General features: G+C 40.1%; 2 protein-coding genes across 3 annotated transcripts; both read left to right on the forward strand.

Moving 5' to 3' along the window:
* Positions 1–476: 476 nt before the first annotated feature.
* On the forward strand, positions 477–16,330 carry espl1 (extra spindle pole bodies like 1, separase). Of its 2 annotated transcripts, XM_030052237.1 has the most exons (32): positions 477–655; positions 808–896; positions 1,161–1,463; positions 1,564–2,316; positions 2,553–2,654; positions 2,797–2,908; positions 3,062–3,189; positions 4,022–4,215; positions 4,406–4,648; positions 4,769–4,913; positions 5,450–5,609; positions 5,835–5,974; positions 6,169–6,303; positions 6,441–6,557; positions 6,948–7,119; positions 7,304–7,432; positions 7,566–7,722; positions 8,119–8,228; positions 8,325–9,487; positions 9,593–9,980; positions 10,240–10,371; positions 10,608–10,821; positions 11,476–11,681; positions 12,188–12,315; positions 12,780–12,902; positions 13,431–13,580; positions 13,699–13,866; positions 14,026–14,130; positions 14,250–14,365; positions 14,489–14,572; positions 15,205–15,369; positions 15,839–16,040. In XM_030052237.1, the coding sequence occupies exons 2-32, from the start codon at positions 816–818 to the stop codon at positions 16,038–16,040; spliced, it is 6,525 nt and encodes a 2,174-aa protein (XP_029908097.1). In that variant the 5' UTR covers positions 477–655; positions 808–815. The 2 variants fall into 2 exon arrangements, with proteins under 2 accessions (XP_029908097.1, XP_029908098.1); XM_030052238.1 differs by lacking the exon at positions 477–655 and having other exon boundaries at positions 816–896; positions 15,839–16,330.
* Positions 16,331–17,789: 1,459 nt separating this feature from the next.
* pfdn5 (prefoldin 5) lies at positions 17,790–21,028 on the forward strand. The gene is made up of 6 exons (XM_030052239.1): positions 17,790–17,918; positions 18,315–18,417; positions 19,148–19,179; positions 19,486–19,560; positions 19,697–19,802; positions 20,801–21,028. The coding sequence occupies exons 1-6, from the start codon at positions 17,853–17,855 to the stop codon at positions 20,884–20,886; spliced, it is 468 nt and encodes a 155-aa protein (XP_029908099.1). The 5' UTR covers positions 17,790–17,852; the 3' UTR covers positions 20,887–21,028.
* The last annotated feature ends 1,374 nt before the right edge of the window (positions 21,029–22,402 follow it).

Genomic DNA, 22,402 nt, shown 5'->3' on the forward strand with positions numbered 1-22,402 from the left:
TTATGGGGATCTTCTTTTAACATTATACACAAAACTATGGTGGTATTTTGGTGTCGGGAAACACTGAAATTTACCCAGCAGTGATACTGGTTAGTTGACTTTCATTAAAGCACAGACCCACATTTAAGGTGTTTTTTCGTGGGGGACATTAAGGTGATATGAAAATATTTTAGCTTGTGTGCAGTATTATTATTATTATTATTATTATTATTATTATTATTATTATTATTTTAACACTGACAAATACACTAAAAGTGGTGAGATTACCGCTTTGACGGGTCCCCGGGATTTTAAAACCACTGACACAGGCGTATGGCGAGAGACAATTTAAAAAACAAGCAAACAAACAAACAAACAAACAAACAAAAAAAAAAAAAAAAAAAAAAAAAAAAAAAAAACTACAATACCCAGAAGTCCTTGTATTTCCGGGAGAATTCCGGATGTCGCCTTGGATTGGTCAGAAAATATATTTCAAAAATGGTGCGCGGGGGTGCTGTTGCTGAGGCTGTTCGATTCCTTTAGACAGTTTTACGTTCAAACTTTAAGAGATTTAAACTTTTTCGCTGGAAATGGTCCGTTAGCTTGAACAACCAGCCAGCCGTCGGTTGCTTGGTGCTGTTAACTCGAATATCACCTCATGACTCTACAGCTGCGGGTAAGAAAGTCTGCTTATTAGCATATATTGGCTAAACAACGTCAAGCAAGGGAAGTTAACTCGGGGTTGTAATGTCGCTAGTCGGTGAAAGCTAACTCGGCTTCGGAGTTTAAAGTTACTGTTACCGTATCTAAATTTCCTGTGTTTTCCAGCTGTCAAAATGAAGTGTTTGAAGGTCGACGAGTACATCAAGCGCACAGCTTCTCTGAGGGACACGGCTCTTTTATCTGAAGAGCTACAGGTTAGCATGCCGGCTTTCTTAACAGTCTCACTCATTAATGCTACACGCTAAAGTAACACGATCAGCCATTTGCTGGTTAATTTAAATTCTTTCCTAACTGAAGATGAGTCTGAATGTTAGGCAAGTACTGAATAATAGCTACTTTTTCCCTACAGAATTGTTTGCTGTGTCATTGGATTAAATCTACAAATATGATCTTGTATATGATTATGTTTATCATCTTGAAAGAGGAATCTAAATCAGGTTTAACTTTACATATTGCAGAATTATGTGAAGAGTCAACCTGGGCTTCATGGTCGGACATTGTGTGACAGAGTCATTAGAGCCTGTAACCATCAACTTGGAGTTGGACCCCCTGACCCTGACCACATCAGTCAGCTGATAAAGCTGGTGGAGCTTGCCCTTCATGGATATGATTTGTCTGGAGCACATGTTCCCCAAAACAGCCCTTTGTACATGGAAAAGATAATTTTCCATATTGTCAAGAAACTCAGCTCTTTGGGGGTTCACACTTTATGCAGTCACCTAGCCCGGCTGCTTTACAGCAGGCTTACTCCAGTACAACAGGTATGTATCAGATGAAGATTATTTATCCCTCATTCACACAGCATGATCAGTTTGTGTGGTGTCAGTATTAACAAGGTACCCTCTCTTATATGATCCGTAGGTTGAAGATTACTGTGTTCTTGTGCGAAGCTGCTTTTCAGTGCTCTGGAATGGATTATCTTCTACCAAAGATGGTACAACCCTGAATCACAGGGACAAGCTTCGCTTCCAGATACAAGCTCTGAGCTTCCTGCTGTTGTTGGACAGAGAGAGCACTGTGCCTCCCTCCTATTCCAAAGCTCCCATTTACACAGAAGATGCCTTGGTAGCGTTTGAGAATAGCTGTGGGACAGTGACCAAGGAGGATGCTTCCTTTCTTCTACAGGAAACACACACACTCTTCTCAATGTGTTGGACAGGTGGTAGAGGCAGTGACGGAAGTGGTGACGGGCAGTCTGAGAAACGCAATTTGGCCATTCTTTCTGAAGTGTTACTGGTTACAGCTAAACTACTTTGTAAGGCAGGTCACTGGGACCTGGCTCACACTTTACTGGGTGAAACTGAGAGCAAGATCACACTTTGTGGAGACTGTCATCGTACACCTCTGGTGCTTGGTAAATGGGCGGTAAAAACTCACTCTTCCATGACATCTGGAGAGGAGAATGGCCAAGCTTTCACAGAGTGTGCCCGAGCCTTGAGGTCTCTTCCAGTTGACCTGGGGGACCAGGAAGCTCATGCTATTCTGGAGGGATGCAGTCTAATGGTATGGGCAGTCGACAGTGGACACAGCAAAGGACTAAGTGGATCCGTGCTCCTGGCCTGGTTTTCATTTCTTGAAGAGCATCAGGAGCAAATATTTAAAGCACTTCAGAAGGTGAGTGTGGTCACCAGTAAAAGAAAGGATGGGTCTCCTTCCTTTGTATTGGTGAGCAAAGTAGGGAGGGTGCAGGAAATGTGTAAAATTATGGGCCAGCCAAAATTGTTTTTTAAAATCTTGAGCATCTTGAAAATAGTATGTTGTCTCACATCCCTACACTGTTGTATGTAGTGTAATAATATGTACGTGTGCACATGCTACAGTGTTTTACCTGATGTTGTGTGGTTTAACAGAATTTGGCGTGCCAGACTGAGGTCAGCAGACTCCAGCAGTCACTGTGCTTCAGTATGTACCAGGGCTTCGTATTTGCTTATGAGAGCATGCTGGCCTCCCAGGTAAGGATAATTCTGTAACCTACCCTGAATTACTGAAGCTGATATTTCATAATTATCTGGATATGATGATTTTCCCACAGTTATAGAAATGCATTAAGACATGTACAGTATTATGCTGCTGATTGTGGTTTGCCTGTCTTAGCTTGAGAGCAGTGATACTCTGGACAGAGTGCTGCTGTACTGCCAGGCCACAGCTGGACGGATGATGACTGAACTATGCAAGCTCCCTACGGATAACATTCTCATTAAAGCAGGTGTTACATTTTAACCTTCTGTCTTGTATGGCTCTTCAGTTTTACTTGTTTGATTTTATTACTGCCTTATATTTGTATTTTATTACTGCCTTATATTGAAAACAATGCTATTTTTCCATGGCTGTGTTTTTGTGATTACTGTATGTCCTGCAGTGGTTGCTGTGAGCAACTTGGTGTGTGGATTGTACAACCGGCGACTCTATGACCAGGCCTTCACTTTAGTGGAGATTCTCTGTCAGGACCTATGCAAGAATAGACCTGGCTCTCTCTCTGTCGATAGGGTACGAAGCTCTTTTTTCCCTGTAATACAACACATTGTTTCAGTCTTACTAAATACACAGCATGTACTGTGCATTTGTGTTATAATTGAAGTTGTTTAGTGAAACTAAAGTGTAACTTCCATCAACATTGTTCAAATTTCAAATTTTACTTTTAAGATAAGGTGAAACTTTAATGATCTTAGTGGAGAAACGTGGTTATTTCTGTTTAACTGTTATTATTAACTGTTAATACTTCTGTTGAAATTGTGCATATTCCTATCTTTTTATAATCCCGGTTCATAGTGTCTATATTGCTTACTGCTATTTATCATGTGTATAGTGTAGATTCTGCTATTTATCATGTGTATACTGTATATTCTGCTATTTATCATGTGTATACTGTATATTTCTTCTAAATTTGCACATTGACCTACCTCTATGCACATTTTATACACCCATGCACACGTTTTTTCTGTTTTCTGTTTTTTTGTGGCACATTGCTTTTTGCACACTGGGTTGTACTTAGGTTATTCTGTTGTACTCAGATCTTATTCTGTTATACTTAGATCTTATTCTTTATTTCTATTTTTTTTATTCACTTAATTTGTAATCTGTGGATACTGCTGAAGAAAATGTGAATTTCCTGCGGGATGAATAAAGTATCTACCTACCTACCTACCTACCTACCTATTGCAGTAGCAAATAATAGAATACAGATCATACATGGAACATATTTTTTTCTTTACTTTTGTTTATGTAACAGTCTGAAACACATGTTTATTAATCTTGTAGATTTGTAATTATATCCTCTTAAACATTCATAATTTGAAATAATATTTGTATTATCGTGTAGTTGAGCCGACCCTTCATGCTGGCAGTGCAGAGCTCTCGGCGGGGCGGCCAGCTGGAGCGAGCCTTGGACTGGGTTATCCTGTGGCTTAAGGCCCTGGGGGACGAAATCACAACTCATATGGCTGAACCTGTCTCTTTGTGGGTGAAAACGAAGGCTGATGCAGCCCGCATTGGTGAGGAGGACGTCCGGCTCAGGTATAAACACTCTACTTTATCACACTGGGGGATGCACACTGCTGTAAAGTCAAGTTTTGGTTGACTGAACAATAAGTTCGAATGATTTTTCATTAACTTTTCTGATGATTGTGCAAGGATCTGTGTTAGATTAATTTAAAGAATACTGACTTGCTATCTGTTTGCCCCGTTCTGTTTGGTCTTGGAATAGGACCCTGCGAGATGGTTTTGGTCCTGATGTTCCTGATGAGGCGGTAATGCTTTGCCTGTTGGAGGAGGAGCTGCGTGCTTACAAAGAGGTGGCAGGGGACACCGCACAGGAGCGTTACAACACTCTGTGTGATCTGCTGGACATCTGCCATGAGGAGAGCACCCACACACACCTGCGTGCTGTCTACCTGTGTGAAATGTCCCAAGTGGTGTGTTTCCAGGATTTCAGTGAACAGACTGACTGGTAGGAGACTTTACCTAGATCACTACTTTATCATCTCAAATGATAAATAGTCTTTCCTGGCCCAGACTGGCTAACAACCTTTTGTGTCTGTTTTCATTATTTGTGTTTGTTACTACACAGTATGGCAGTTGATTTTACCCATGAAGCTTTGCGGCTGCTTGAAGAAGAGCCAGTGACTGCAGAGAATGCTGACAGACTGAAGGATGACAAGGCCCACACTTTGCTTTGGCTCTATATCTGCACTCTGGAGAAAAACCTTGAGGAGGTGGGCAGTGTTGTGTCTTCAGGGCATCATCTTATTTTCATGCACTTCTCTTGAGTTTATGTATATGTTTTCAAATGCCTTAAAAGTTAGAGCTTGATTCAGAATTAAAAATCATTTTTAAAAAAATTCAGATTTGAAATGAATGGAAACGGAATCAGATACATTATGCCAGTATTCACAGGCTGAAGTAGGCTCTAGGACACAACATTTCTCTTACTGCTTTTTTAGTTACTGTTTTGTTGAGGAAAAATGTTGCATAAAATGTCAGCATTTAAACAAAGCTTAAAAAAAAAAACTCTTTAGAAGAGAAAGTGGTTTTAGACAGTTTTAAGCTAATTCTAATCTGTAATATACCAATTGTAAATGATAGGTATTTTTAAGTGTATATTTTATGTATTATTTTTTTTATGGAAATGGTGAAGCGCTTTGGTGATTTCAGTTTAAAAATAGTAAATACTGTATTGAACTTTCTCAAACACAAAGTCTTTATACCTTGGCATGGATAAAGTCACTGATGTTTTGTTTTCCGTGGGCAGGCCATTGATAAGGAGAAAAAACTGCAAGACTTGCGTGAGCAGACGCAAGCTGTGTCAAATCCCATTGGGACCAATGATTTTGACTATGAAGACAAGCAAAAGATGCAGGACAGCACCCCGGTCTATGAAGGCCTGCGTTTCAACCTGGCTGCAGAGAACAGTAGGAAGCCCTTTTTCATACTGTAATTCTCCCAACTGTAATTTTATATATATAATGGCTAGACCTGATATCACAATGATTTTTTTTCTATTCACCATATATTTTAAATGGCCAATCCCTTTACACTGAACCAGCTCAGTTTTTCAGTTGCTCTCTCTGTTTCTCAATAGTATCTGTTTTCTAGCTGAACTAAGGTGTGTTATGGACATTTTCTTGTTCCCTCAGAGTTGTGCCAACCTCTGGAAAGAGCCCTGGATGAGTGGTCATCCCTTCTGCACACTCCAGTCTTGCCATCTGTCAGGAACCCCAAGCAGACTCACAGCTCCATTGTTCTGACTGCTGCCCTCTTCAAACTTATGGGAAAGGTAACACAGTCGCTAGTCATAATCGTTCTGGAAGGTCTCTTTATTTTAGTTCCACTCCAAGGAAACTTCCAGATTCTACCTGAGCAGTAACCACTTCATACTTATCAGGAGGTGCTATATAAAAGGTTTTAAGAAAGAGAAATGCCTGCTGGGTGTTTCTATCTCATCAACTCTCTTTATTCTCTCCTGTGTAGCCTCTGAAGGCTTTGGAAGCTTACCAACTAGCTTTTGGCCTCTCACGTCACCTTGCTGATGGTCAACGAAGTGCCAGCTCCCTCTGTCAGTCAGCCAGGATTCTCCTCAGTCTCGGTTCCCCTGAGATGGCTTGGGTAATGCAATTCTGTGAAGACTATTCTCAGTGAAAATACTTTGTCTCAGTAAATTAAATAATTGTTCAAATTTTATTGTCACAGTTAACAATTTATGTGAGAATTGATATTTGAGACGTAACTAATTCTTGTTTTAGGCTCAGCTGGAGCAAGCAGAACAGTTTCTTACCTCAGATATCACTGCTGAAGGGCCCTCTTCCCTTTCCATGCTGGCTGTTCTATTGAGGGCTGAGTACTGCTACAGCACAGGACAGGTAGGTGACGCATATGTACCAGGGTTACGCAACACCACTTTTTTTCCCCATATCGTCTATCTCTTTGTCAGATCCCATGTTTTTATCACACCTGTCTCTGAGTGCTTATTTTACTTCATACAGTGAGTTGCCTATAGATATCACAATATTACATATATTCCATTTGCAAGTACTCTTTGAGCCATCACACACAGGAGTTAACAAATAGAAAACATGATTCGCAGGTATTTAAATAGAAAATTGAAATGAAATGCTCTGAGGATATTACATATGATGCCTATAACATGTTATAAATCCTGGAATTTAATCCAGAATTTAAACGAGCATGTATCAGTTTTTGGATTTTACAGCTGGCAACTAACCCCCCTTCTTTATCTGGGGTAATCTCAGGTGCTGCGTGGGGTGCCTTATTTGTGTGAGGTGCTTAAAGAGGTGAATGAGCAGAGACAATCCAAGACCTGGTACCTGCTGCGAGCCCAGGCTCTCCAAACCTGTAGTTCTTACCTGACTCTGGACACGGCTGCACTGCCACAAGCCCAGCGCCATCGCATCACCCAGCATGGTTAGCAGAGGCATTTGCTATGCTTCCCTGAACTAGAAAGTTATAATTTTGCTGATCCTAAATACCATTTTGATTTATTTTTGCATTTGTGTGAATTAAGAGTGGAGGATAGTGGCTATAACATGTAATGGGAGGAACCTATGAGTTTTTGATGTGTTGATTACTGTCTGTGTGTGTGTTCCAGGCTTAAATAACCCAGACACAGCCTTGTATGAGAGCCTGAAGCTTCTCTGCAGCCTGCTGGTCACTCTAGTGGGGAAGGGCCTGTATGGGACTTACAGCAACAGTTCAGACATACGCTTCATCGACCAAGGTAGGCTTGTCTCACACACCATGCATTGATAATGTAATCTGGCCATTATATCTATTTGTTTGAGTGTTGTCTGCCATAATGACTCTCTCCATCTGTTTTTTTTTTTTTTTTTTTTTTTTTTTTTTGCAAACAGGAGATAACCTGGTGCTGAAGTGGCAGCTGCTGTCAGAGCTGCTGAGCTGCTCTATGAAGATGGTGGCTGTGAGGAGCAGCTGTGGGGCCATCCATGACGCCAGGCTTCAATGCTTAGAAGCCCTTAAACTAGCCATCAAGCTGCAGGCACTCAGCCAGTATGTACACTGTAGTGGGTTTAATGTTTGCAGTAAAACAGGGTCATATGTTGCAAGGATTATCAGTCCATATTTGCTATTCCAAGATAGTTGCTTTTCTCTATTAAATAGATGCACCATTTTGTAACTATACTGTCAGACCACTGCATGATTTTTGATTGTTTTGTGCACTGTTTGGCATGATACAATTACAGTAGGCTACTAAGCACAGTTGTTAACAGCCTGAGAATGGCCCAGTATATGCATGTGCCCATTTATCTCCTACATAAATGACCAACATATCTCATTACTTAAATATTAAAATATGGTATTGTTATTGAGTTATAAACTCTAGTAAAAGTCTTGATGGATTTCAGTCTTTTTGTGTCCTTTCGCATGTTGTGTGCCATTGTTTAGTTGTGCGGAGCTGCTGGTGCTGAAGGCGGAGCTTGAGCTGATGCAGGGTGAGAGAGAGGAAAGTGGGTTTGATCTGGAGAAAGTCAGGAACCTTCTGGAACTTTGCACAGGTCTGTCAGAGGTATACCATCATTGATTCAAATATTACTTGTAGGAGTGTCAGTCCTCTTGAGCTAAAAAATGGACCTCTGTTGTTTTTCCTCTAGATTTTTCTAATCAGGAGCAGAAGACTGAAGTGAAAATCAAGCCAAGGAAAGGCCGTCCAGCACAGAAGTCACAATCTGCTCTGCCCAGCCAGGACGATGATTGTAAAGGCTTCCTGAGCACAAGGTGGTTCCCTAAAGATCCTGTGGAGAGAGATCAGGCCAGTTCCCCGCCTCTTAAAGCCCAGCCCCGCCGCTGGCTCTCCTCCTTGGCTCATGAACCTGACTGCCAGTGCTCCTGCTGCTCCGAGCCCTCTCTCGGCCGCGTCACTGCCCGATGGGCTGCTACACAGGCTGATCTGGCACTCCACTTGGGTCCCACTGAAGCAAGAGTCAGCTGGAAGCTTCATCAGGCCACATTAGCCCGCTGTAAGAGTGTCACTGCCAAACTTGGGACAGAATTGTCTAAAATTTTCCCTCTCTGTGGCACTGCCAAGGGTTCTGCCAAGCCTTCCCTGATGCAGGATGTGGTAGGCCGTGTGTATTTGCGCATGGCCCTGTCTGGATTGGAGCCACGGCTTGACAAGGTCCATGGTATATGGAAAGTCCTGGAGGCTGGCTTAGCATTTGTGAGTGCCAAGTCCTCTCCAGAGCTCAGACCTCTGAGAGCAGGTCTAATGACAACCAAAGCAATAGCCTCATTACTTATGCTGGCTGCAGAGAAAGACTGCCCCCCGGAAGAGATCTTCTGTGATGCTTGGACTTGGAACCCACCAAAACAGTCCATAGAGCTGGAATCAAAACACAAAACAGTGCCTCCTCCATCCTCACTAAAGAAGACTAAGGACTCAGTCAATGCTGTCAAAGAGCTAAGTATTCCTGGCAAAACAAAAGAAACAAAGAAGACTAAGGCTTCTGGACCACAAATTATAATGATAAGCTCCTCATCCAAAGGAAAAAGTCTGCCCCCCAAAACACCAGTTGTGGTGAAATCATCCAAGTTCAAATCCTCTGTTAAGGAGTTTGGCTCTTTTGGTTTTGACTCAGAGGTACCTACTTTGGCCTGTACTCCCGTCCAGAAGGTCAGAGCCCCTGGCTCAGCACAGAGAGGAGCAGCAAAAGCTGCCCCTAGACTGCAGTTTCATGTTTATGAAGAGCTGCCTGCAGCTGAAACTGTCCCGCCTGTACCTGCTGCCCCCAAACGCACAAAGAAATCACGTTTCAAGGTTTTTATAGAAATCTTTTCCCATAATGTTTCCATTTTTTGGCTTCATTTTCTTTTATTTACTCATGAAACAAAATTAATGTTTTTGTTTTTTGTCTTGGTGCAGGTGGAGTTCAGTGATGAGAGTGACTCAGAGGTTAATCCCCAGGCAGAGCTCAAAGAAAAAAAGGATGTCTCTAAAAAACGTACCACTACCAGGGCAGCCCAGAAGCTTAAAACAGCTCCAGAGCCAACTGTGGCTCCAAAGAGGCAGACTAGGGTTAAGAAGAGTACTGCACTCCCTGTATCCACCTCTTCTGAGGATGAAGGGGCAGTGGTGCGTCAGGCTGCCCCATTAAGAAGAGGCAGATGCAGGAGGCTGCCTGCAACGGAGGCAGCAACAGAGGAGTTAGAGAAAATGAGGACCATTGAAGAGGAGACTGATGGAGTCTTCAACGTTAGCATCGAACAGCTGAGAGCATCAGACACTGAGACGGAGGACAATGCTGCTTCAAGTAAGGGCATTGATTAAATTGTCTTGTTATCACAATGGAACTTTGTATTCATGGAGAAACATTTAATTTTATTCAAATTAATTGCTCTTAGGGCAATAATTATATTGCAAATAGCAGTATAACTAATTTGTTCCCCCAAATCATCAAGACTAGCAATTGCAATAATTGTAATCACAAGCATGACTTTCATTTTAGTTGAAATCGTATAGCCATATTTAGCATTGTCTTTTAGCATTCATTTGTGTTTTTATTATTCCAGGCATAGATTTTGAGGTCTTGCGGAGGGATTTGTGTGGTAATTTGGGGAGAGATGATGTGTCTGAGCAGCGGAGCAGAGGCCATTTGAGAGAAGGCCTGCAAACCCATCTGTCTCATTCAGATGCCAGGCCAGGTGAGCCTTCAGACTGCACATTGTCACATCTGCCCTGCCGTGATTCTCTCTTTATAATGTGATGCATAAACAGTGTTTGTTTTGGGCTGTTATTGCTTTGTCCAATTTATGCCTTCTTTAGGTAGATACCTTATGTTTGTGGGGTTAAAATACATGCTCAGCTCAGTGTTCCTTATCAAAGAAGATTGTAGCAACACCTGATTCCTGTTCCTCTTGTCTGACATTCCACTTTCCAGACAGTCTTAATGTGGAAGCGGTTCAGTCATTGCTGCGGTCCGCCTGGTTGGCCCTTCAACACTTTCCTCCTACCACCCTCTATCCAAGCCTCTGTGCCCTTTTGGCCCTGACCTTGGGACAAAGGGACCCCATAACTACAGCGATGCTACATACCCAGTCTCTTGGTGTCACTAACCGCCATCGCATGAACAGGCATTTAGCCAGTTCTCTCAAGTAAGCATTGTGTTAGAGGTGCACCAATGAGTGCTCAGTACTTTATTAAGAAGTTTGACTTATCTGACCACTATATTCATGCTCACTATGTTAAGTGCATTAATTCTTGTCATTTATTAGTTTGACACATTTATGCTCTAAACAATGCAAAAAAATAGTAATGCAAGCTCCATTGTGAAAATGAAGATACTGAAATATATTGGAGGGCAAAATCACCCACTTCTGGTATTATTCTGGTTGCCTTGGGCTAGCTTGAACCAGGTGCTTTACTCCACCACTCTCCCCACTGCCAGAAACACCTAAGCTTGGCACAGCTGGCAGTTTCTGCTGAGTTCAAAATAATCACCACAGTGCAGAAACATTTTATCCCTTTGGAAAGTATTTTATGGTGCCAAAGTTTATGTCATTAAATTGTCTGTCTAAGAGTCAGGACAGGTTAATTGTAACTGAGGTATTGGAGCACTGCATTGGTACTGATACTTTTAAAACAGACATTATCAGTGTACCTGTAATTAGTGGTACTCACTTCCCGATATATTCTACATGATACCTCTAGGACTGTTTTTTTTTTTTTTTTAACCTGTACAACAGTATCACTGATTGTGTTTTGAGTTAAGTGACTGATCCCATTCCTTTGATGTGTCAATCCAATAGGAAGCTGAGAAAAACTTCTAGTGAGCTAGCAGACAGGATGGATGCCCTGAGTCTAGATGAGCCCAGTCCAGCCCAGTCTGGGACTCCTCGTGAGCAACGACTGTCTCAGTTGGAGAACATCTTTTCCTTCTCTTCTGCCGATTCCTCCGCTTTCCCACAGCAAGACTGCCAAGAGTTCATCCAACAAATTCAACAACTTCCCTCGGGTAAAACACTAAATGTTTTGATCTCACGAGAAACATGGTACAAGTCAAAGTACAGGGTGACACAAAAAAACGGGAACTTTTTAACAATCCAATAAAACCAAGAGTGATGGAAGAAAAATATTTTATTCATAGTAATTGAAACCTCAAAACATGCCATTTAAGAAACAATGATGGAATATTCATTTTTTTTTAATTGTGCTGCCACTTGCTCATGTCTGCCAATACGCACTTCGAAGATTCCCGTTTTTTTGGGTCACCCTGTATAAGCATGTTTGATTTCTTTGAAATGCGTTTACTTTTCTGTTCCATTTGCTAAATGTCAGCTGTCATTCTGAAGCATTCTGAATGGTGCCTGTTTTTGTTTGTTTGTTTTGTCCATAACTTGGTGGATTAAATCAGAATGTTTGAAGCTGAGAACAGCTTCCTCAGAGGACAGCAAAGGCACACCCTGATTTTCTATGTTTATTTTACAATAATGTGATCTTTATTTCATTTTTCCTCTATAGGAGTGACAGTGTGTGTGCTGTCTATGCTTGGAGTGAAACCTGGGCAGATGGGGGACACCGTAGTACTGTCCCGTCTTGAGAGGGGATCAACCCCTGTGACTGTTCACTTTCCCACTTCCCAACTGCAGGTGAGAATGATTTATTGTCATCAAATGATCAAATTGCCAGAAAAAAAATGAATAGATTCAGCAATAAGTAGTCTTGCTGACAAAAGAAACACTAACAGTATTGTGGTTTGCCTTATAAAAGGGCAAAATATGATGACTGGAAACTGTCATGTGTCATAACTCAGTTAAAAAGAAACACATGCAAATGCATTGTTTCTGCTACCAGAAAGTTTGCCCTATAAATTCAATTCAAGGCATAATAAAATATGTTGCATGGAGGAAATATATTTAACCCACTGGGGGAAAAAATGCAGTATGCTTCCAAGTCAACATTAAATGAATATCCCTATTCTCTAATAAATGTGTTAGGCCTCAGCAGTTTTAGTAAGTAAGCTTGTCTCATAATTTTATAAAGAGCATTTGAGTGTTGATTATTCATCAACATCCCCAGTGATGACCCTTCTGTTTCTCTCCTTGTTGGGAAGCACCCCATTAGTTGGCTGGTGCAGGAGATGGACAGCATCCAGGTGGAACAGAAGGTTGTCAGCTGTGTCTCTGAGAAAACCAAGTGGTGGGAGGGCCGCAGGGCTCTAGACACACGTGTTGAGGTAAGTGGGGATGGCTGCTGCTGAAGAAAGAGAGACTTGTGGATTTGAAGTGCATTGTGTGACTAAGCATAAGGTCAAGTTAATTTGTTCAGCCATTAATCCTAGTTTTTGTGTCAAAGGGTATGACAATACCTAAAATATGAAACAAATGAAAACAACACCCCAAACGTAGACCCTAAATTAGAATTAGAAGAAAAGTCTCAAAAGCTCTGTTTGTTGGAACAAAAATACACTTAGTAAGAAGGCTTGGGTGAATGTTTGAATCTGGCACCACTAACTTTGTGCAAAGTTAAGGCTGGCCAAATAATAATGAATGAAAATGTACAGGCCAGACAGATACAATTTGGCTCTCTAATTGCAGCAGGAAGATCTCTCCAAATAAAAAGTGCACTATAACAGAGCTCTGCTTCCCAGCAATTTTCTTTCTTACTGATGGAATAGATAAGTAACCAGCAATCCGATGACCCTAATAAAGTTGATTTGTATTTTTCTTTGACCCTTTAAATACCTTCTGATCTTTCTTTTCAGCGACTGTTGGAGGAGATGGAGGGATTGCTGGGATGCTGGCAGAGCCTTCTTCTACCTCTAAAGTCTAATCCTCAGCTCTCCAATCAGGCCAAGCAACTGTGCAAGGCTTTATCTGCCAGGGGAGTGACTGTCAGTGAGGAGATGATTAAGGTGTGTGTTATTTGTTTCTTCACATATGTGTGCCTCATGGGGTCTTAATCACCAACACCTGGCTCTCTGTGCTGTGGGAATGGATAAAAACCACTAACAACTCTGACCTGTGTTCTAGGCTGTGCTGTCTGCATCGCCTCTGCTCTCCCAAGAAGAACTTAAAAGATTTGCTTTTGGAGTTTGTCCAGAGTGGGATGAGGAGTGCGACCACTTGATGCAGACAGCTGTGTCTCAGTTGGCAGACAGAGAAGAACCTGATGGCCATGTAGTTCTCATTCTGGACAAGGTTTGCTTTTTCATCACTGTAACACATTTGAATTTTTCTAAGGTCCAATTTGTAGATGACAGGTCTATTGAGAGCCGCAAAGCACCAACACAATTTGTGAAGTTGGATAATTTCTGACTCTGTGTAGATGTTTGATCCTCTGTCCTGCTCACCTTGCAGTACCTTCAGAAGCTGCCATGGGAGAGCATCTCCTGCTTGAGGTCTTGCTCTGTTACTCGTATGCCTTCTCTACACTCACTACTCGGACTTTGCATTCAGAAAGAGGTACGATTAACTCCTCTACTTGCCCCATTGTGCTCAGTGTTTTGGCTGTAATTTTCTGGTTTATGACAGTTTAGTTGAACTGTGGTTAAATATGTCATTACTGAATTCTCTCCCGTCAGACTGACCCTCAGTCCATCCTGAAGCAAGGTGTAGATGCTAAGCAGGTGTTCTATGTGCTTGACCCTGATGCTAATTTGGGAAACTCGCAGGAGAGATTCAAGGAATGGTTTAGCAGGTGAGACCAGCGCTCATATGACAGTTAAATAAGCATTTGAATTGTTCAGTATCCTCTAGGGTTTATGGATTTCTCCAGTGGTCTTTCCTCTTCTCATTCACTTGCAATTTCGCTCCTTTGTAGTAAGCGGGACTGGCTGGGTGTGTGTGGAGTTGCTCCTGACTCTGGTCAACTGGAGCAAGCTGTCGCTACCAAAGATCTCTATATGTGAGTTTGAGATGGCATCCTGTATCCTAAGAGACAGAGGAGAGAATTGTCTGCAGTCTGTTAAGAACAGTTAATGTTGACTGACTTATCAATATGATCTTAAATTGATATCTGGTGCTGCGTAGACAATACAACACAATAAAGTAAAATATCAAGTACTGAAGTGTACAGTAGACCAGCTTTCACAGAATTAGAGGACATTCAAGTGTGTGAATGGTTTGATCATTCAATTGCAGGCTTTTGAACTTTTGGGAATTGTTTATATAAAATGTAAATTGTGTGAAACTACATTCTGAAATTGGCTAGTTTGAATATATTAGATGAAATATTGAAAAACAGAAAATTGGCAGTTCTCTGGGACAAAATAACAGTTAAACATCAATATTTGATTATTGTGATAATGCAGACACAATTACAAATATCAAACCTTATGATAATTTTTTGGTAAATGTATAGGAAATGCCACACACAGAGAAGTTTATGCTGTTAGACATGACAAAAATAGCGAGTGGTAATTGGATTATTTTTTTCTTTCTTTGTTGAGGAAAAACCCTTCCGGAATATTTTGATGTTTGATTTGGTAACTTTTTACATCCTCTCTGTCCATGTGACCCTCACCTGTCTTGCTGCAGTTACGTGGGTCACGGTGCAGGCGCACGGTTCCTGGATGGCCAGAGGGTCCTGAAGCAGGAGATGAGAGCAGCATCCCTGCTCTTTGGCTGTAGTAGTGCTGCTCTGGCGGTGCGTGGGGACCAAGAAGGAACAGGCATCATCCTCAACTACCTCATGGCAGGCTGGTAAGATGGTCTATCTGCACACATTCACACAGTTTCCACTAAATGTGAATTAACTGATATCCATTAGCATTCAAATGGATATTGCGGATGTTTCCTCATATGTTTTTGTTTGAATTATAAATGTTTGGACCTTGCAAATCCACAAAGTTGGAGTGTGCAATAAAACCGTCTCTTGAATTTTTAGTGGAATGCTTTTTGCCTGGAATAATTTAGCAACTTCATTAATCACATGAACTGCAAGATTTACTTATTTATTTATTATACTTATTTATTTAACAATTTTCAATCTCATGACTAAATCATTAAACTTTGTACAGCAGCTTTTTTTTTTTTCTGTAAATCACTGAACAGTGCAGGTGACAAGGAAAACCACTGTATTACCAAGAGCAAATTCATTATTTCACTGAACAATTTATTTGATATCCTTTAGTAAATGAGGCATGACTGTTTTCTCTCTACCCTCCTCTAGCCCTTTCGTTTTGGGAAACCTGTGGGATGTGACAGATCGGGACATTGACCGCTTCACCAAAGCTTTACTGGAGTCCTGGTTGTCTGCTGGGCCTGGAGCGCCCCTCCTGCACTACATGAGATCGTCCCGGCAGGCCACACACCTCAAATACCTCATAGGAGCTGCACCTGTGGTCTATGGCTTACCAATCCATCTGCAATAGGAGGTGTCCTAAAATAGGATTTTAACAGCTTCAGCAACATCAAAAATTATTGTTCCCCCGCTAGAGCGGGAGGACATTATTTTAAACTTGGAATTTATTTTTCAGTTGAAGCTTTTGCAAGCTTTTAAGTACAATTCTTTACTTAATCCAATGTTTTTAATTTAAGTGAGTGCTTTCATAGTGTGAATGTATTTTTTAATATATTGTGGATATGCCAGTTGTTTCAGTGCAAACCTAGTCTGCCAAGAAACATTGATGGAAATTTTAATAAATGTTTTTCTCACTTTTGATTGGTGTCTGTTCTGTGGTGGGGACTGAAGTAAGTCAGATTTGATCAGACTCTTTTTCAAAGATTTATTGACAACCACAGGGGGTTGTATAACCTGCTGTTAAAGTGATATTGAACAGGTGTAGACCAGTTTCAAAGGAGGCTCAGTCGTAAGCACTGTCACCTCATGACAGGAAAGTTCAGGGTCTGTATCTCAAACTCTTATGTGGTGTTTGCATGTACTTCTATTTCCTCCCATAGTACAAAGATATGCAAGTCAGTTGAGCTAGAATTGCTTAAATTTGCCCACAGGCATAAAAATTAGTGTTGGTGTTAATTAGTGTATTTGTGTTAGTCATATGATGGAATGCTGACCTGTCCTGGATGTTTCCTGCCTTCTGCCCAGTGTATGGTGGGATAGGCTCCAGTCCACATGACCCTGGGTAGGAAAAGAGTGGAGAGTGCTTTTCCCCTTCTCCCTCATGACAGGTGATGTGCCATTGAGCAAGGCACTGTTGGGGTCAGCAGTGCATACAGGTTGTACTGGGCAGCTCCCAGGTGTGAATATGTGGAGCAGGATGATGCTGAAGAAGAGAATACATGCTCAGCCTGCTATCCTGAGTAAAATAAAGGTTAAAAAAGAAACAAGCAGCTCAAAAGTCCTGTTTTGTAATCATATTTCAATGGCTGCTAAAATCTATAAATCATTGTTTCCCACACGTGGCACCCCGCCTATGTATATTAATAGCTGTCCAGGTATATTTCGGCATACTTAAACAAGTGAACTTCAGACCTGTAAGAAACTTAACATGGATACCAGCAACAATACAAAATACTTTTGTCTTTAAGTCTATAATCAATAAGACTTTTGCTGGTAATAGAGAACTTTGCAACCTAGTTATTATAGTTTATATTTTTAAGTAGTTTTTATTTTGTTTTTGATTTTTTGTTTTCAATTCAGTTTGGCTTCAGTTTGTTTCACTTTAGTTTTAATTGTTTAAAAATGTTTAGTTTTAGTTTAGTTTTTATTAGTTTCAGTATTTTAGTTTTTTTTTTATTATAATAATATGCGGGTGTTTGTCGGGGGCAAGATTTAAGAAATTCACGATAGGTAGGCTATAACACAGACACAACACTTTCACTCACAGTCATGTAGACATCCACTCTCAATAAACATCAGCACCAACGCCTCCTCATGCTTCTGTTGACAAATTTGACAAAATGACAGATTATAACTAAAGACATTTTCGGTGTATCTTTATTTAATTTAGTCTTAAAGGCACACAATATCGTTTCAGTTAGTTTTACTTTTTTCTATAGTCTAGTTTTTAGTTTGGTTTCCGTTAACAGTTGTTTTTTTTTCTCCTCTAGTTTTAGTACTTAGTTTAGCTTTGGTTAACTATAATCTTGTTTGGAACCAGGTTTTAAGTAGCTGATGTATTTTCCGTTTTGTCCTGAAGGGGGCGACACGCTCTGCCCTCGGAGCATCGTTGTAACCTGGAAGTGTATTGAACACAGGCTTTCATTTGCATCACGCTTCCAACATGGCGGTGAATCTCACAGAGCTGTCTCTGCCCCAGTTAGAGGGACTGAAAACTCAGCTTGATCAAGTAATGTGAAACGTATTAATATTAGTCATGTTGTGGCTTTGTATTTTCCAATATTATCTTTATGACATTTATAATGTGGATGGAAGTGGGAGGGGTGGGCCGATGTGCAGCTAGCTCCATATGCTAACGTTGATTATGCTAGCTACAAGTAACGTTAGTATGTAAACGCCCAGTCACACCCAAAGTGTGTTTGTCCTTACATTTCCATATTTCTAAGTAATTAATGATTGATAAAATTAATCTGGGTACATTGTCTGTACCCAGATTCTTGACTGAGAATTGTATTATTGTATAAAGTAGACAATGGGTATATGATTATGTTTTTGTTCACTACTAGGTGCTTTGACTCCAGCAAAGGTTATAAATTTATATATTGCACTTGTAACTGTTTTGCAGGAAATTGAGTTCTTGACGTCTTCAATAGGGCAGCTCAAAGTTGTCCAGACCAAGTATGTTGAAGCAAAAGATAGTTTGAACGTTTTGAACAAAAATAATGAAGGTAAGTAATGCTAAGTGATACTAATGAAGCCTTAGCCAGTTCCACAAGACCCTGCATATTATACACTAGTATATTTAATGTAAATGATGGACTGGATGAAACAATATTAATCTCAATATTAAGAAAGAATACACCTTATTCCACTTGTAGTAGATGCATCCATTTTATTTTATTTTATTTTAATGGACACTGTAGAGGTGATTGCTTGAAGCCAGACACAGGTTCAAGAGTTAGATTCGTTAATTTTGAAAATTTCCAGCGTCCTTGTAACAACAAACAACAGCTTCATGTGCAAATGTTCAAAGATGCTATTTATGATGTACGTTCAATAATTAGGACAGCATTAGGGAGATCTGTGTTGCACAAAAGCTTGACAATATACACCTGAAAATCACCAAGCAATAGGCCTAGAGGGTGCAGAAAAAATGTAATGTTCTTGATTAATAAATCCAAAAATGAAAAGTGAAATGCTTTCTAACAAGGTCCTGCAACTGAATATTGAGAAACTGTCCTTTTGAATGCAGTAAAATCCAGAACAGGTGGATACAGAGCCTACTAAATGTTATGTTAGTGAGAAAGCTTTCATATCAGTCATTTACAGCTTTTTACTCTTACTCTTGTTACAATTTCATTTGATCACTTCCATAATGTTTGTACTTAATGAAATCTTGCTGATGGCAGCCAAAATGATGACTTGTGCTTTGACTGTGTCTCTACTGTCTCCATACAGGAAAGGAATTGCTTGTGCCTCTCACCAGCTCTGTATCCTTCTGTTACAACGGGCGAGCCTGAGGGCTTGTTCAAGGCATCCCTCATGTCTGTTTTTGTGTTAAAGCAACACTCACTGACCACATACTCAGACACAATTTTATGAATCATATATATACTGTTAATACCTACAAAATATCCACAGTTAATTATAGGATTCTTTTGAAGCTTTTGCTAAATGTGACAGTGTTGTTTCAGAACCTCCATTTGGAATTTGTGTCTGTTGTGACATATTGTGCCTTAAATATGTTACAAGTATGTACCTTTTGGATACACATGTCCTTGACCTGCTCTTCTCAGATGTATGTCCCCGGAACATTAAATGATGTGGAACATGTTTTAGTGGATGTGGGCACAGGATACTACGTTGAAAAGGTACGCATAAATTGTGCGGAAACTGAAATCCTGCACAGCCATTTAATCATTTAAGTTTCATCTCACAGAAATAATGCAGCAGAGCTAACCATTTTCAAAAGTGATTTCTGATCCTGTATTTTATCTCCCTTGTTAGAATGTCGAAGACTCAAAGGCATTCTTCAAACGCAAAATAGACTTCCTCACAAAGCAGATAGAGAAAATTCAGCCAGCCCTACAGGAAAAACATGCTATGAAACAAGGTAAGCATGTCTGTATTTGTCATAGATTTCTTTACTTCCTTCTTATTCCGTCTAGGGCGTACCATTAAATATGTTTTTTACCAATCGCGGGCACAAAAGGAAGTGGTCATTTTGTATGCCATAGATGAACATTTTCTGCTTTTCAGTGTGATGATGCAAATGTGTGTTTTTAAGACTTAAGTCTTCATTGTGTTGGACCATTTCCTTGACTGAGTTTTAACTGTAATTAGTATTGTTAAACACTAATTAAGGTGTTAGTTCTGTTTACACTAAGCAATCACTGTCTTTTGTTGATCAAACATTATTGGTGTAGTATTTGCTTTTGACAACAAACAGCTAAGTGCAATGCAGATCTAATGCAACTATTAAGTTTTCATATTGTTTGAGAAATCCTTTTGTTTATACAGTGTAGATGTTACTGTTGCTGTGGACATACAGTGGGTGCTGTTAGGCAGTCCGCTATTTGTAGTTGCTTCATTAGTGTTGGTGTTCTGGGTGCTGCAATGCCACAGATGTCAGAGTACAGACGACACTGGCAAGAAGTGCAGTGCAAAAACAATACACCAGTGACAGCACAAACGATGCCACCAAAATAAATGAAACAGCAGCTGGAATCTGTTGAATAACCATTTGAAATCCTTGAACATTGTTAGTCAAACATTGTTTTACTGTTTAAAAAAACAATTTGTTAACAGTTGTAGTGATAATGTTAGGGTCATGGAATAAAACAGTTTACTACTGTCAAATGTGAGAAAACTACATTGTTTTTTTATGGCACTGGGTCTGCTGGTCGTGTTAGTGGAAAGGTCATAGGGTCATTCATCGTAAGTCTTCATACTGTTAATTTACAACATTTTTAGAAGTAACACACCTACAGTCAAAAGAATAATGTGCTGATATTAGGTCAACAGTAACATTTTAAAAATGGCTCTTCCTTGTTAAGAACGGAAATGATTATGCGCCTAATTAAATTTTATATTTTGTGGTTTTTCTCACAGCTGTAATTGAAGTAATGAACATCAAGATCCAGCAGCTACAGCAGAGCCAGCAAGCATCACAGACGGCAGGGACCACCAAGGCTTAAAGACACCACCTGTTTCAGCTCTTCATGACATGAGGACTTTGACGAATTCATGTGCAAATCACATACATCTGCTGTTTGTAGGACAAAGTTACCAGTAATATGGAGTAATGTTAAATACACAGGAATAAAGGAAATGACTTTAGTCTCTGCTGCTCTGTAATGATTGCACAAACCCTCATCACTGTACATTTATTTAAAAGCATTTCCAGTTTTCTCAGTGATGTTTTGTGTTCATATATACTGACAATACCTCTTCGCAGATCATCAGCTAGTTAAGTGTTTATATACTAGGCAAAAAAAGTTCTGCACCGCTTTTTCAATCTATAATTTATCCTCTTTATTTATACCCAATAATGTTGTATCATATACCGTTATAAAGCCTGATTCGTCCTCTTTCCAGTGAGATACAACTTGTAAGGATCCTGCATTTCTGGAATGAGTGACACCGGTAATTATGTGGGAAGCGACCAATTTTTTTTTGACAAAATCCCCTGCAATATTTTTTCAGTTGATCATTTCTCCCATTTAACAGTACCGATTGGTGTTGTCTTTTATACCGTTAGAAAGCCTGATTAGTCCCCTTTTCAATGAGAAATAAGTTGTAAGGATTGTCAATCGATTGGTATGACCAACATGGCTAAACATGTCACCCCCACCCCCTTTTTTGAGGGGAGCAAAATCCCATTCAATGTGTTTTCAGTGGATCATTTCTCCCCTGTGATAAGACCAATTGGATTTGTGAGTTATACTGTTGGAATGCCAGTCCCCTTTACAATAGAGTGTAACTGTAAGGATGAGGCAACACAGCTAAACAGGTGGGAAGCACAATATTTTATTCATTTTCTACTGGACCTTAGCAGCGTGTGGAACTTCCAGTTGCAGCAATAACAGCTTCACACCTCCTCATCATTCTGATCAACTGAAAACACACAAATTATAGATTGAAAAAGTGTTGCAGAACTTTTTTTGCCTAGTGTATATTCCAGGTAGTAAATATTCCTTCACCAACTTTCAAGGCAATAAAAAATAATAATAATTGAGTTATTTAATGTGCAGTATTAAAAATTTGGCCTACTCCTGGCGCTAGAGGAAAACATAGTCATCAAAATTGACAGGTTTCATCTTCCAAGAACCTTTTCTGATAATGGTAGTCCTGAGTAACAGTCTAACCTAGAAAATGACGAGAAATACAACACCATCTTTTCATGCGTTAGGAACGCATACTTTTGGTTGCTGGCAATAAAAAAAGTTTCTACAGAAAAGACACTTCATCATGAGAAATACATCATGAGATCATGAGAAATACAGGAAGCTTTTTATATGTGGTTGTCAGGCTTAAAGTGAAAACATTTGTTTGGGGTGTTTGGTGAAATAACTTTTTTACAGAAGAATACACTTTCGAAGTGCCGTGCTCATGACATCACTATAAAAGTTTGAAAGCAGTCTTCAGAGTGTACCAAGTTAGAGAGTACTCAGTCATGTTGACTTGAATGACATGAAAGTGAAGCTCGCTCTG

This window comes from Myripristis murdjan, chromosome 5, assembly GCF_902150065.1.
Source record: "Myripristis murdjan chromosome 5, fMyrMur1.1, whole genome shotgun sequence".
NCBI lineage: Eukaryota > Metazoa > Chordata > Actinopteri > Holocentriformes > Holocentridae > Myripristis > Myripristis murdjan.